We start from the raw sequence: 16217 nt of genomic DNA on the forward strand, positions 1-16217 counted from the left end.
AAACCTAAACTGAGGAACATTTTACAAAATAACTTATCTGTAATCTTTGAAAGTGCTAAGGTTATCAAATTTCAAAAGAAACCCTTTCAGACTAAATGAGTCTAAAGAGTTATGACTGCTAAAAGCGACAAATGATTCTGAACTAAATTCTCTCTCTGTAAAAGACTTTACTGGGACATTTGACCAAACTAGAATAGGATCTGAAGACTGGATACTAGTAATGTATTGACACTGTAACAATTTTGATGACTACATGGCAGTATTGTAGGAAAAATGTCTTTTTAGAAAGTGTACATTAAAGTATTGAGTGGTGCTGTCGACTTACCCTCATACCTTCAGGGAAAAAAAAGTACTTTATACTATATTTGCAATTTTTTTTGTAAATTTGAGATTGTTTAAGTTAAAATAAAAGAATTGTGTAGAAGAATATCTTTATGCCCTCTGGATAAGAAACAACTTCTTAAAATTAGATCCCAATAGTATTTTATACTAAAATAAAATATTGATATGTCTGATTACATTAAAATTAATGCCACAAATAGAGAAGACAAACCACAAACTGGCAAAAGGTATTGTAATAAATATAACTGACAGTAGATTAGTCACTAAATTATATAAGAATTCCCCCATCAATTAGAAAAAGCCAATAGATACATGAACAAATGACATTCATGAGAAACCAGAATACAATAAAAACATGGAAAGAAATATTAGAGAATAGAGAAAAGCAAATTAAAACTACAATGAAATACCATTTTTTACTCACTAAATTGGCAAAAATTATGAGGTCTCACAATATCAATTGTTAGAAGGGTGTGAATCAATGAGAACACGTAAACTACTGATGAACTTGTAATTTGGTACTACAACTTTGGAAAACTATTTGGCACTATTTTGTAAAATTAAATCTTTGAAGACCTCATGCCTTAACAATTCCTCTTTCAAGTATACGAACCAGAACACTTCAACATAGCAACTAGAAACAACTAGAGGAAGTTTTTGAAAAGCACTCTGGGCCGAGTGCGGTGACTCACACCTGTAATCCCAGCACTTTGGGAGGCTGAGGTGGGCGGATGGCTTAAGGTCAGATGTTTGAGACTAGCCTGGTGAACATGGAGAAACCCTGTCTCTACTAAAAATGCAAAAATTAGCTGGGTGTGATGATGAGCACCTGTAATCCCAGCTACTAGGGAGGCTGAGGCAGGAGAATCACTTGAACCCGGAAGGCAGAGGCTGCAGTGAGCTGAGATAGCACCACTGCACTCCAGCCTGGGCAGCAGAGTGAAACTTCGTCTCAAAGGAAACAAACAAACAGAAAAAGCACTCTCCAGTAGCCAAAACCTGGAAACAACCCAAATAAGTTTATTCTTATGGTGGAATATTCTACAGCAGAGCCAATGAATGAATTACAGCCAAACATGAACATGTGGAGCTTAGGAACAAAACGTGGAGTGAAAAAAGCAAATCCCAGAATATTATGTACAGTATGATATTTTTATAAAACTCCAAAGTAGCAAAACAATATACTGTTTATATAAAAAATGTGATAAAACTATTTTATACAAGCAATGAAATGATAAACACGAGATTCAAGAGAGTGATTTCCTCTGGAGAGGAATCCAGGTGAATGTAATAGAGAGGACAATACAGGTGAATGCAAGTTATTGGTAACTTCTGGTTCTTGAGTTGTGTAGTTTATATATGAGCATTCATACATAATGACATAATGTTTCATAACATGCATGCATTCTCCATGATCTTTTATTTACAATTAGTATATTATATTAAAATGTAAGTATAGAGACAAAAAGCTTGAATATCAATAATTTCATATTTGAAAATAAAATACAATCATTTTTTAAAACTTGGAAGATAACGTATAGTTATATGATTTATTCATTGTTTTATCATAAAATTTTTTGTTTTGAATCTCATAACAAACCTAGAATATTTTAGGGACAGATACTAATTTAAGAAAGTTTGGTGAAGGAGAAACCATGAGGCCAAGAGAAGCTGGGTGGCTTATTCAAAGTCATCAGTTTGGTCAATGATGGGTCAGGGCCTCTAATTTAGAGCTTAAGCCTCCAAATTCTGCGCTGTTCCCAACAACCCAGACTCACACCAAAAGGGAGTATTGGGAAGAGAGTTCAAAATACTGAAAATAGAAATGTTCTCACAGGGGAAATGCTGTCAACAGGAAACTGTCTACCAAGAAGGGGAAAAGGAGGGCGTGGTTTTCGGGGGCCCTGTGAACAATTTTCATTGTTGCGCGTGTGTTAAAACTCTTTATCACAAACCTTAACCACCAAAGAGGATCCTTTCTTTTTTCCTAAAACATGAAGTTGCTTAGTTTCAAAATTCATTCCCTGCTACGATGACTCTCAATACACTATGAAGGCAGCAGATGTAGTAGCTCCCTCTCCACTTCACAAAGGGAAGACAAAGCCAAAGAGAAGCAACCTACCCTTGTCACTGTCAAACCAGCCGGTGTCTCCCTAATCTTCTCACTGCTGCCTGCATGTCCTGGTTCCTCAGGGTATAGATCGTGGGATTGAGCATGGGGGTCGTGACTGTGTGGTCGATGGACACAACCTTGTCCATAGGGAATGGGGTGAAGGGCCGGGCATAGAGGTAAATGCTTGGAACAAAGATCATGGAAACCACAATGATGTGGGTGGTGCAGGTGGAAGCTGTCTTCCTTCTTGCCTCCCCTGGATGTGACCTCAGCATCAGCAGGATGAACAAGTAGGAGGTCAGGAGGAGGAAGAACAAGATGACATCCAGCAGCCCACTGTTGGAGATCATGAGGAACTCCAGGAGGGAGGTGTCAGTGCAGGCAAGTCTCAGTACTTGGGGAACATCACAGTAGAAGTTATCCAAAATGTTGGGGCCACAGAAGGGTAGTGGGAGCATCAGAGCCAGCTGGACAATGGAGTGGATAAAGCCTCCCACCCAGGCGGCTACCACCAGCCCCACACAGAGCTGAGTGTTCATGATGGTGACATAGTGGAGGGGCCGGGAGATGGCAATGAGGCGGTCAAAGGCCAGCACTGAGAGGAAGAAGACCATGGCACCTCCCAAAAAGTGGAAGAAGAAGATCTGGCCCATGCAGCCCTGGTAGGAGATGGTTTTCTTCTCAGAGAGGAGGTCCACTAGCATTTTGGGTGCAGTGACTGAAGAGAAACAGAGGTCTAGGACAGCCAGGTTTCAGAGCAGAAAGTACATGGGTGTGTGGAGCTGGGAATCAGAGGTCACTGTGATGATGATAAGGATGTTTCCCATAACAGTGGTCATGTAGACAAACAGGAACATTAAAAACATGTAGACCTCCTGAGTCTGCGAGAGCCCCAGGAAGACAAAATCTGATGCCCATGTGAGGTTCCCTTGTTCCATGGTGTTTTCTCCATACTCCTAAAGAAAATGAACCACAGACACAGATCCATGAAGTCACTATTTTCCCTTTCAGGGCTCAGGGGCTCAGAACCAAGGTTTTGGGCCCATATCATGAGCATCCTATGTGTAGACTATGAAACTAGGTGTCGTCCTGTCTCTGGGGAGTTTACAGGTGGGTGCTGGGATACACATTTCTGAAATCTTAACGTTATCAAAAAATATATGCAACCTGCCTTTCAAAGATTCATATAGTGGTGGGAAGACACTTGGAGTCAGATACATCTGAAATCAAATTTCAGGTCTTTTGTTTCATTGTGATTTGACTATGAGTAACTTATTTAATCTTTCTGGGCCTCAGTTTTCACATTTGTAGAGTAGAAATAAAAATACCTGCTTTATAGAATTTTCTGAGGGCTTAAGTAGAATGATAGATAAAAAGTTCCTAAAACGGTGCATGGAATAATCAATGGCAATTACTCACCTCTGTGAATTCTCTTAATCTAAAGATACCCTCTCTTCCAGTCTCCACTAAGATTCTTTGCCAATTATTTTTCACATGACATTTAACACATCATCATGTTAATGGATTTTCCTGTCTATTTTTTCCCTCCACAATTCAACTATTAAGTCCAGAGGCTATATCTGGATCTCACAATTTATTTGCGCCCTGCAGTACCCATTCTTAATGATAGTCTACCTTAAAAAGCATGTGGTGTTGACTGCTGGGTGGGTGAATAGCTATCGGGTGTACAAGTTCAGCACAAGGAAGACATTGGATGCAGCTGGATGCCTGAGACTTCCAGTAGTTCTCCTGCCCATCACAGTGGGCAGCCCCTTATGAGTGAGGCATATGTGGTGTGTATGCTGAGACAAGAGGGAGAAAAGGCAGGGAGAGTCATTGGATTGAGAAACAGATGATGAATATTGTATTAAGGGGACTCAGCTTCTGAATGAAACAGGAATTTTACAAGATGTTACTGAATCCAAGGGTGGGAGACAAAGGAAGTTGTTGAAAGAAAACAAATAGAAATAGACAAAGGAATAAAGGGAAATGAAGAAACAGCAAGTGAAGGTAAGGGAAGTGGAAAAGTGCTGGGGAGATGGAGAAAATGGGACTAAAGGGACAGAAGAACATGGAGGAGCTGGGCGAGGTGGCTTACACCTGTAGTCCCAGAACTTTGGGAGGCTGAGGCGGGTGGATCACTTGAAGTCAGAAGTTTGAGATCAGCCTGGTCAACATGGTGAAACTCCATCTCTACTAAAAATACAAAAAAATTAGCTGGGCATGGCGGCACACACCTGTAATCACGGCTACTTGGGAGGCTGAGGCAAGAGAATCGCTTGAAGCTGGGAGTTGGAGATTGCAGTGAGCAGAGATCATGCCACTGCACTCCAGCCTGGGTGACAGGGTGAGACTCTGTCTGAAACAAACAAACAAAAACCAAAAAAAAAAAAAAAAGGAAAGAAAAGAAGAAGATGGAGGGTGACAGGGTAGGGGGTCAGTGGTCTCCTCCCTCCCCCTGCCCTGTCTCAATCTCTCCTACCCTCTCTTACCTGGCCTATTGCAATCTATTAACTACAGTATTAGAGGTTGTTCTAATCTCATTCTGTTCCTTCAGTTTTCTTCCACTCCAGGACACCTTCTACACAGCTGTCCATGAGACCTCTCTGACTCAGACGTGGTCATATTCCTCCTAGTTATAATATTTGATTGGCTCACAGCTCAAAACTCAAACTCTCAGAAGCCACCTAAAATGCTTTGTGGATAAACTCAGGGTGGAAGAACATACCTACATATGTGCATGCAACTCTCTCTCAGCATTTCATACAAGACTGTAAAATATAGCCTCCCTATACCTTTCTAATCAGTATCGCTGTAACCTAGGAACCAACTGCTGTTCAAAGAATTCATAGCTTCTGTGTAGGCAGTCTATTTCATTATTTTCATATCTTCGGTAATAAATCCTGTTTCCTGAAATGGTTTTTGCTACCTTCTCAACCTAGAGGCAGTAAGAGAAATATCACTTTCCCTTTGACTCCTCCCCCCATTTCTCTCATGCAGAATTAATTCCTCATTTCTCTGTGTTCCAATAGCATTTGATAAATACCTCCATTATAGCATTTATCATTTTTTTCTATTGCTCCATTTAACTAGATTGCAAATTAAATAACTTAGTAAGCCCAGAGTCTATGACAGCATCTCTGATTTAGCACTTGCTCAGAAATATTCACCAACTTAATATATTAGCAGGTAAATGTGACTTTGTTTTATATGACAATGTTGAGAATCTTGTGATTTTCCTCATCCTTGATATCCTTTGCTGTGAGCATCCTCCCCCTAAGTCTCACAGGGAAAATTCTGTGCTTTGTTGTTTTCATATGTAACCAGAGGCATCTGTTTTCAACATCACATTCCCCCTGCAGTTTTTCTTGAGTCTCTGCTGATCCTTTAGACTTACTACCATCAGGTCTATCAGGTCTATGTCACTTGTTTATTACTCCCACCCTCTAGCAGGTGTTGCAAGATCTTTCTTACAGCTGATCTATGTGCAGCTGAGGAAACAGTGGTCTCTCACCTCCCTTTAGCCCAGAATGGGGCTTCAGCCTACATCTTCTTGGAGATCCTTTGCTTCAGCCTCACAGTTTCCTAACCCCTGCCCTTACTTCATGTATAATACCATGAGTGAGACCCCAGGGGAAGGGGGAATATCCTTGAGGAGAAACTATTGGACAGGGCTCAGGAAGTTGAGCTGTGCTCATTATCACTGGGGCCAAGGGAGCAATGGGAGTTGTTAAAAAGTTTCTAAATGTCTCAAAAGCACACACTCTTTGAGAGGTCTTCCTTGGGGTGCCCAAAGTACCAAGCACATTGAACATTTTAGAGATTTGAGGAATTGATAATATTCAGGCCAAGATCCAAAAGGTCAAGAGGAGAAACTAATGGACAGGGCTCAGGAAGCTGAGCTGTGCTCATTATCACCGGGGCCAAGGGAGCAATGGGAGTTGTTAAAAAGTTTCTAAATGTCTCAAAAGCACACACTCTTTGAGAGTTCTTCCTTGGGGTGCCCAAAGTACCAAGCACATTGAACATTTTAGAGATTTGAGGAATTGATAATATTCAGGCCAAGATCCAAAAGGTCAAGAGGGTCTTCAAAAAAAGGGAGACTCTGAAAGTTTTAGAGGAACCTATTTCTTAGACTAGTGACTCTTACCCTTGAGAGAATTACCTGAAGGCCTTGTTAAAAGGCAGACTTGTGTTCCCAGACCGGAATTTCTCATACAGTACATCAATGGTAAGACCAAGAATTTGCATGTGTAACAAGTTCTCGGATAATGCTGATGCATCTGTTCCAGGGACCAGACATTGAGAACCAATGACTTGCTCATCAGCACAACGGACAGTTCTCTTTCATGGCGTCGTTAAGGTAACTGGTTTGATTTCTTCTCCTTTTAAACTGAATTGATGTTTACACAGGCAATGTCATGGATGGGAAAATGTTTGTATACTAATATGAAAACTTAATTACCCCATAAATCTTGTTCTTCATCTTGTCAACCATGCCCTCACAGTTGATTCACTACCCATATCAACTATACTCATACCATCTACAAAGTGCTTGCATTCTTCACATGTCAATTATTACGCCCTTTAATACAAGGATTGGCACAAGAAACCCATATATTTTCTAATTATGAGAAACTGATTAAAAATTGGAATTAACCAACATTGTAACCTTGATGTGCTATAAAATCTGTGTGATTTCTTACAGCTCTCTGATCCACATGAGGTTCTCAGGTTGATCTGAATTCTTTCATTGCAAATGTTTATACTTGGCAAAATAAAGAATCTGCCTCTGGGGATAAGAGCATGATGTGAAGTTCTTATACATACAAGAGACGTCAATTTTTAAAAAACACAAATTCTTCCCATTATTTGGAGCTTTAGTCCACTTTAAAATTGAGCTACTCAGAAAAGTAGTCTAGATTGATGGTGGGAATGGGCAGGCCTTGTTAATGTTAATGACTCTCAGATGGGTGATTCTGAATTACCTGGATTAATTCTTTATGATTCCGATTTAGCTTTCAGTAATAAAGACCTGGTAGATTCCAGTTTATGCATTTCCCCAGTCAAGGTACACGTAGGTGTGTAAAAGGTCCATCAAAGCTCATCTTTACTGCAACCACTAGTCAATATAATGGTTGCCAGTGTATGAATGGCCTGGATGGAGTAATTATGCTAAAGACTCAGTCATGGAAAATTGAGCTGAGAAAATTATTTCCATATGTATCACATTCTTAAGAAAATAAATGTTTGTCAGACTTAGCTACTATTATAATGTCAAGCCATTAAATGGATACAGGACACATGTAGAAGAAACATCATGTAAGTTCTCATGCAGGAAGCCCAGCATCATTGATAATTAATCATTTCCCTTTGTGATGGTCAGTGTTATGTGTCAACTTGATTAGGCGATAGTTCCCAGTTATTCAATCAAACTCTAATCTAGGTGTTGCTGTGAAGGTATTTTGTAGATATAATTGATGTCTATAATCAGTCGACTTTAAGTAAAGGAGGTTATCCTAGATAATCTGGGTGTGCTTGATTCAATCTGTTGAAAGAACTAAAGAGAAGAACTGAGGTTTCCTTGAAGGAGGAAAATTCTGCACGTAGACAGCAACTTCAGCTGATGGCCTGCCCTACAGATTACATACTTGCCTAGCCAGTTTCATATCATGTAAGCCAAGTCCTTGCAATAAATGCCTCTCTCTCTCTCTCTCTCTCTCTCTCTCTCTCTCTCTCAGAGAACATAGCCTTAGCAAGAGATGCCTTAAAGGCATAAATTCTCATAAATATAGCCACATTCATTTTAATGGGTGCATATTCAACAAATTCAATTAAGCACCTGGTGTTGTGGAATAAACATGTGTAAGATAAATCTGGAAGAAATTTTACTTATATTCCTTCCCTTTGTGTCAGTGTTGTAGATTATAAGCAGCTTTTCTGTGCTGCTTATTACCTTTGGAATTGATATTCTGAATCATATAAAAGTAAGATTTTTATAAACTAAAAAGTGGCCCAAGACAACTTTAAAAAAATTAAATGAATAAATGACTTCCGGTTGTAAGAAAACAAAGGTTTTTCTTTTTCTATTCCTCACTGGAAACAGAAATCCCACCTGCAATAAAATTAAGACATGTTTACAACTCAGATGACAACAAAACCCAAAATGAACCGTGAAGGACTGTCAAGTACTGTGAAGAGAGAGAGGCTTCTGCCCACGACAACTCCTGGACAATGCTGGCAGAGTTGGCTCCTAAGTAGGAGGTATACGATGAAAGATAAAACAACCACCTTTGTGTGGATGGACAAGATCCGGGCACACAGGCTGGCTGGAAGAGCTTCCTTAAGTGATATTTAACACCAAAAAGGGATTGAGAGGCTGGGCTTATGCCACATTTATAACTGCACTATCCACTAAGATAGAGAAACTCTGCGCTATGGGCACCCCTGCAGCTGCTGATCTTTACCAGCTGAAGAGATAGGCTAAATTCACACACACACACACACACACACAGACACACACACACACACAGACACACACACACACACACACAAACGCCTCTATCATTCAGTGTTCAGCGCTGTGCTGTGAGCCCAGGACAATTAACCAGAGCACTCCCTGGCCTGTCTTCACTACCATCACCACCACTTTTTATTTTAACACATAACTAGTTAAATAAATTGCTTCTTTAAGAATGTATAACAATTAAAAAGCAACTTGCAGAGTCTATAAAAAATAAGTCAAAAAGGAGGAAAGAAGGCAGGTGAAGAGCACAGAACAGAATAGAGAAGAAAATTTTTATCAACGAGTTTTTCAAGAATGTAGATAACTCAGAAAAAAATGAACCAAACTTCTATCTATTAAGAGCTCAGAGCAGAATAATTAAATCTTAAGAAATAAATGACAATATGAAAACAGAAATGGAAAATTTAACTGGCAGAGATTAGGAAAAAAAGAATAGGAAGAAAATAAAATCATCACAAAAAAATGGAAACAGTGAAAATGAGAATAGTCACTGCTTAAAATACAGTAAGATATCTGAAAGACAGGTTTAAGAGAACTAAACAAAATGAATGGAAAAGGGTAAACATTTAAAAGGATCAGGAAGAAGTGTGTGTATATATGTTTGTACATGAAATATAGACAAAGAATATCAGTTTAATTAATACTTGGATGTCCCTGAAGAAGACATATAAATAATTAGAGCAAAAAATATCCAAAGACGTTAATTCAAGAAAATATTCCTGAAAATGAAATAAATGGAATCAATAGATTGAAAAGGCAGATTGTGTGCCAGGAAATGTGATAAATGTCAACCAATGCTACAACAGAACTGAATAAAGTTACAGAACTCCAAAGATAAAGAATCCTAAAAGCTGCCATGGTAAAAGATGAACCCGTCTATAAGAAGAAGGCTGGCTTCAACTTCTCAATAGCCCTAGAAAACAGAAGAACAACAGCTACAAGGACCTGAGAAAAATAAAAAGTATTATCCAAAGATGCTTATTCAGTGAAATTGTCATTTATATATAAAGACAACAGATAAATAATTTCAAACATTTAATTCAGAAAATATAGTTCTCATAAATCTTTCTTGAAAAATCTACCTGGTGACAAATGCCAGTCCATCAAGATATTAATAGAAATGCAAATGGCCTCTCCATGTGGCTACTTGGGATTTTCCTAGCATAGTAGCTTGCTCCCAAGAGTGAGCATTCCAAAGAGAACTAATTGGAGTCTGTATTGCCTTCTACGACCTGTCCTCAGAGATTACATGGTGACACTTTCGCCAAGATCACAAGCCCTTCCAGATTCAAGGGTAGGAAACAAAGATCCCACTTCTCAATTTAAAAAATGTGAAATTCATATTGTAACAAAGAGCATGTGAAATGGAAGATATTGATGTGGTCATCTTAGAAAAATACAGTATACCGCAAACATATCTTTAATTTCCAAGAATTTTTTTCTCATCCTCTTATTGTACCTTTCTGGAATAGCGTCCCAATCTTGTTTTGTGAATACAGTGACTTACCTTTTCTGGATATTAATGATAGGATTTTAAAACGTTTCCTGTTCTGTGTCTTGACTGTATCAATGTTCATATCCTTGTGATATCATACTATAGTTTTGTAAGCTGTTTCTGCCTTAGCCTGTTTGCACTGCTATAACAGCCCACCATTGACTGGGCGGCTTATACACAACAGAAATTTATTTCTCACAGTTTTGAAGGCTTGGAAGTCCAAGACAAGATGCTGGCTGATTTGGCGTCTTATCAAAGTCCACTTTCTAGTTTATGGACAGCTGTCTTCTCACTGTCCTCACATGGCAAAGGAGCAAGGGAGCTCTCCAGGGACTCTTTTATAAGGGCACTAATCCCATTCATAAGGCCCCTGCCCTCATGACCTAATCGTCTACCAAAGGCCCCACCTCCAGATGCCATTCCACTGGGGATTAGGTTTCAACACATGAATTTTGGGGAGATATAAACATTTAGCACATGGCAGTTACCACTGAAAGAATGTGGGTAAAGAGTACATGAGATCTCTATTATTTCTTACAGCTTCAAGTAAAGCTACAGTTATCTCAAAATACAAAGTTAAATTTGTAAAAACTTAGAAAGTTTTCTTCTATTACTTGAATTTCTTCTGTTTACTTGGACTTCTCTTTTTTTCAGTTTTGTTTTGTTTTTGTGTCTGCCTTCTATATGGGAAAGTTTCTTCATCTGCCTAGTGGTCTCCAGCTAAACATTGGTATTTAAAATCAAACCACTAAAATGCTGATTGGAAGCACTATGTACCTGAGTAGGGCTTGAGAACTCGAAGGCCTCTCCTAGGATTATCATGTCAGCTGTTTTGTCAGTTGGAGAAAATAGCCTGGGACTATTTATTTGGGGCTGTTTAGTATCTCCAAGTAAAATCCTTCCAATTTTTCTGTAAGGACTTAAGTATTGGAATTCTGCATTAGGGTCAAAGAGAAGACTTGAAGTAGGATATCCTCTTTTATCTGGATGAGCACCTCCAGTTCCCCTTAGTTTGCACTGGGCCCACTCAACTTATTCATGTTGCTTGTCACCTTCTCTAGTCATTTGATTTTATGATCACTGCCCATGACAGAGTTTTTTTATCAAGAAGATTTTTCACTCAAGCCAATTGTGTGTCTTCGTGCTGCCAGGGGCTTACACCTACATGGCAGACACTGTTGATTGCCATTCCCAATCCCTTTTTCCTGGCTGAAGAAATCAGACATTCACCTTCCCATTCCTTTTTGCAGACTGGGGTGACAATATGATGCAGTTCTGGTCAACTGGGTCATATGATAATTCTGCTGGTGTGGTTCTTTCCTCCCCTGGTAAAAAGAAAAAACAGCACATGGATGCCTTTTGTTATCCTTCTTGCTGAATTATCTGAAATAAAGGTGTGATGCCTGAAGCTTTGACAGCCATATGGCTACCATGAAAGAAAAGGCAAGGAATTGAAGAGCAGCCAACCCAGAGCCCTAAAATGTTTAAGTTACTGAATTAACCAACTCTGGAATTGTTTATCCTTTAGTCTTCTATTTAAATGAGATAATTTCCTCTCTATTTAAGCCACTGTCACTTGGTTATTATGCTACTTGCAGCTAAAAACATTGTTATGGATGTATGTTTCAGAGGAGAAAATAATTTTTTCCCAGAGAAATCACAGCCCATTGCAGCAGTGTCATATGGTGAGCATCACACCTTAAGAGGGATGTTGTCATATAAGAGTAAATACAGAAGAGATGCCCGGGGTGGTGGAATCAGCAAACCTGTCACAAGAGGAACAACTATAGGAAGGCAGACGCTGCACATGGAGAAGAGACAAATTGGAGCATGTGAAAAGTATCATTTGATATTTAAAGGATCTTAACGTGAAAGAGGAAAATGCCATTCTAAGGGGCCACAGAGATCAAATAAGACAGAGTCCATTTTACCGTCCCCTCATTTCCAAAGGTTGAGTGTGAATATGGAGAAATGTGTGAAATGGAAACAAGGAGGAAGAAGTGAAAGCATAGACTCAGAGTTGCCATGATGGCTTCAAGAGAAACCAGGAAGAGCCTCTGGCTTTCTTTCTTTCTTTCTTTCTTTTTTTTTGAGGCAGAGTTTCACTCTTGTTGCCCAGGCTGGAGTGCAGTGGCACGATCTTGGCTGAAACCTCCGCTTCCTGGGTTCAAGCGATTCTCCAGCCTCAGCCTCCTGGGTAGCTGGGATTACAGGTGTCCACCACCATGCCTGGCTAATGTTTTGTATTTTTAGTAGAGATGGGTTTCACCATGTTGGTCAGTCTGGTCTCAAACTCTTGACTTCAAATGATCCACCCGCCTCGGCCTCCCAAAGTGCTGGGATTACAGGCATGAGTCACCGCACCTGGTCTCTGACTTTCATTTCTTGGATGGGATGGTTTTTGGGAGAGAAGGGGGAACAAAAAGCTTCTGCATTATCTTCTTAACTTTGGGTCTATATTACACATTGCCTGAGACTTTTACAAAATGTTGCACACCCCAAGGAAGATGGAAGAAATAAATATACAGAAATTGACAGAGGGAAAGTATAGGAAGCTGGAAAAATGTTAAAAAAAGAAAAAAGTAAAAATGCTTCCTCTCTCTGTCAGGTACCCTTCAGGAGCTGGGAGGATTTAAAGATGAATAATGCATAGCACCTGCCCTCAAGAAGCTCTCATTCCACTTAAAGAGAAATGCAGAAACACACATGAAGTAGTAGCCTTGGAACTGAATTCACTACCCCAGATTTGGAACACTAGTAGGCATGGCCCTGCCCTCTCTGGCCTTGGTTACTCAATTATACTATGCCATCCTCCTCTCAGCCATACTATACAAATGATGGAAAGATTGTGTTGGGTAATGTCTTAGTCTGTTTGTGTGGTTATAATGAAATACCACAGACTGCATGATTTGTAAAGAACAGAAATTTATTCTTTTGCAGTTCTGGAGGCTGGACAGTCCAAGATTAAGGTGCCAACAGGTTCAGTTGTCTGGTGAGGGCTGTTCTCTGCTTCCAAGATGACACCTTGTTGCTGCATCCTCCAGAGGGGAGGAATGCTGTGTCCTCATATGGCAGAAGACCAAAGGGTTAGTGAGCCTAATGCTGCATGAAATCTCTTTTATAAAGGCCTTAATCCCATTAATAAGGGAGGAAGCCTCATGGCTTAATCATCTCTTAAAGGCTTTGCCTCTTAACACCATCACATTGACCATTAAATTTCAATACCTGAATTTTGAAGGGGACATATTTAAGCCATTTCAGCTAAGTAGCACAGTGTGAAGATTATCCAAGGAGTATTTAGTAAAGAAGGAACAAAAACAAAGGGCAAATGCCTTTTGGGGAACTATTTAGACAACACTAAAAGTGAGATAACTTTCTTTTCTTTACTTTTTGCAATAAAATGTTTAATTTAATTCAGAATAAGAGATAATAACTCTTCAATAAAATATATAAAATTTTACAAGGCATCCTTTCAAAGGGGTAAAGGCATACTGGAGGGAGGGGAGAGATGGAGAGGAAAGTGAAATATCAGGGAGCTTAATGGGCTGTTTGGCAACTCCATTTTCACCAAAAGTCAAAACATGGCTTTATTTTCTGCCCCCAACATGTTAAAAATTATCTAAAAGTTTCTAATAAGTTTAGCACACACAACAGGTACACACACAGAGAAAGCATATATTTTTTTCTTTCTGGATCTACTAATTGTTCAAGAATATTTAGCACATAGGTAATGATTACAAGGTACTCATTTTTTAAGCAGAAAATTACTATACCCCCGCACCCAAATCACCTTTGCAATCTGTGAGGATGAAGTGTACCTACTGTTTCTCAGAAACCATCAATTCCTCCCAGCAGGCTTTAACTTTTTACTCTCCAATTATCTGAAATGAAGTAAAGCAACAACCTTGAGAAGAATTAGGAAATATTTCTAATTTTCTACGTCACCTCTAGGAATTTTCAGGATTCTTCTCATCCCAGTTATTGGTCTTACAAAAAAATTCTTTAAAAAGGTAAAACTGAAAATATGTGTGTGGTGGGGTGAGGGTGGGGAGAGATAGGAACAAATATGGTAGTATATAAAAAGGTTTCTTTTAATGCAAGCAAAATGCAGAAATGTGATGTGTCACCTTCACTTTGAATAATCTCTCCATATCTAATACTTTCTACGTGCATTGTGTCCAATTCTAATATTTATTTTCCATAAACAGAAGTCAATAATCCCATCAAAATCATTGACTTTATCAAATTTTGCAAATAATTTGTCTCCCTCTTTAAGAAAATACAACAAATGGACTTACCCAGTCTCTTTAAGAAGGTGATATATAGAAAAAAAGCACATATGTATATAAATGTTGCCTTTTAAAATAATTTGAATTTTTGCATCTACTGGATAAAAATGTATTATATTTTATTATATACATTTATACATAAAAACCATCAGAGCCTTTCTTTGTGAAAGGAGAAGGGGGCATCTGGAAGATTACACCAAGAAAACAAGGCTTGGTGCCTCCGCCTAAAGAACAAATTTCAACTATGTCATGTGGCCCTGTCGGCCTAGCCGCTTAGCGGGGTGCACGCAGTGTGCAGAGCAGGAGTATTGGCTGGTCCTGCCTTCTTGGAGAGGGAGAGGAAACCCTTTGAAACAAATATCCATCACGGAATCTATTGATCTGGTCTTCCTTAGGACAGGTGGTACATGCCATATCCCACTGGCGTGGCATAGAGTCCCACGGGCGGGACGGGAAGCACAGGTCTATGGAACGGGTAGGACGCTCCGTATATGGACGCTGCCTGCCGGGGCGAGCTGATGGGGAAAGGGAGATTGAAGCTGGAGGTTAGCATGGGTTTTGCAGTTATTTTCAGCTTTTCCAATTCTGACTCCGGCAGTTTTCGGTTCCGGAACCAGATTTTGACTTGAGTCTCTGTGAGGTTCCGAGAGCTGGAGAACTCCGCACCCTCTGCAATGGAGAGGTACTGTTTCCGGCGGAACTTGCGCTCCAGAGCGAGGAGCTGGGACTTGGTAAAGCTGTGCGCGGCTTCGGATTGGTCTTGGGTTTTCTCAGCGTGCAGGTGGTAGGGCTCATATGTCTTGGCGGGGCGAATATCGACCGGGTTCCTGCATCCACGCCGCTCCGTCTTAGGGAGTTTTCCGACTTGACCCAGGCGGTCTCGAAGGGCTTCATAGTCTGCCCCGGGCTGTGCGCTTCTCCAGCGCGGTGCCCCAGTAGCAGCAATGGCCGCAGGGTGGCCCCGGCCGAGGCGCTTTCGGCCGGCATTGGGGATGTCTCCTTGAGCGGCTTCTTGTCGGACACCAGCGCGTCCACGCTGTAGGGCAGGCTGGAGACCTTGACGCGGCGCTCCTCCGCGGCCGCCTGGGCGTCCCGAGGCCCCGAACCCGGCCCGACCCCCACCGCTGGGCCCTCCTCATCCAACGAAAACAGAAGCCATGCCTTCCCTGCCCTACGTAGCTCCCGACGCGCGACTCCGCGGGCAACCCGGGAGCGGCGACTCAAACTTTTTTGCGAGGGAGACGGGAGGGCGAGATAACTTTCTAAATTCCACAGTGGGGAATGAGGTAGGGAGGTGGGGAGTAGAAAAGAATGTAACTGTTCCAGAGTTAAGATGAAGCAGTTGACCATTCATCACAGATACTTCTCTATAGATGAAGACCTCTCTAGGTTTTCTCTTGTGGTTGCAGGGAACTCTGAGTTTCAAATCCCATTCCTATTTCTTGCCTCTAA

The 16217-nt window shown here is 40.4% G+C and overlaps 1 protein-coding gene and 1 pseudogene across 2 annotated transcripts; both read right to left on the reverse strand.

Annotated features, from left to right (window-relative positions):
- Positions 1-2475: 2475 nt before the first annotated feature.
- On the reverse strand, positions 2476-3393 carry LOC105520109 (olfactory receptor 4D2). The gene is given in 1 exon segment (XM_011953709.1): positions 2476-3393. A coding segment is annotated over 1 exon segment (918 nt).
- A 10462-nt stretch (positions 3394-13855) lies between these two features.
- On the reverse strand, positions 13856-16115 carry LOC105520162 (annotated as a pseudogene). Its single transcript, XR_001003076.1, has one exon. The product of XR_001003076.1 is annotated as a homeobox protein MSX-2-like (transcript).
- Between the last annotated feature and the right edge of the window lie 102 nt (positions 16116-16217).

The sequence above is a fragment of the Colobus angolensis genome, unplaced genomic scaffold, assembly GCF_000951035.1.
Source record: "Colobus angolensis palliatus isolate OR3802 unplaced genomic scaffold, Cang.pa_1.0 Scaffold37, whole genome shotgun sequence".
NCBI lineage: Eukaryota > Metazoa > Chordata > Mammalia > Primates > Cercopithecidae > Colobus > Colobus angolensis.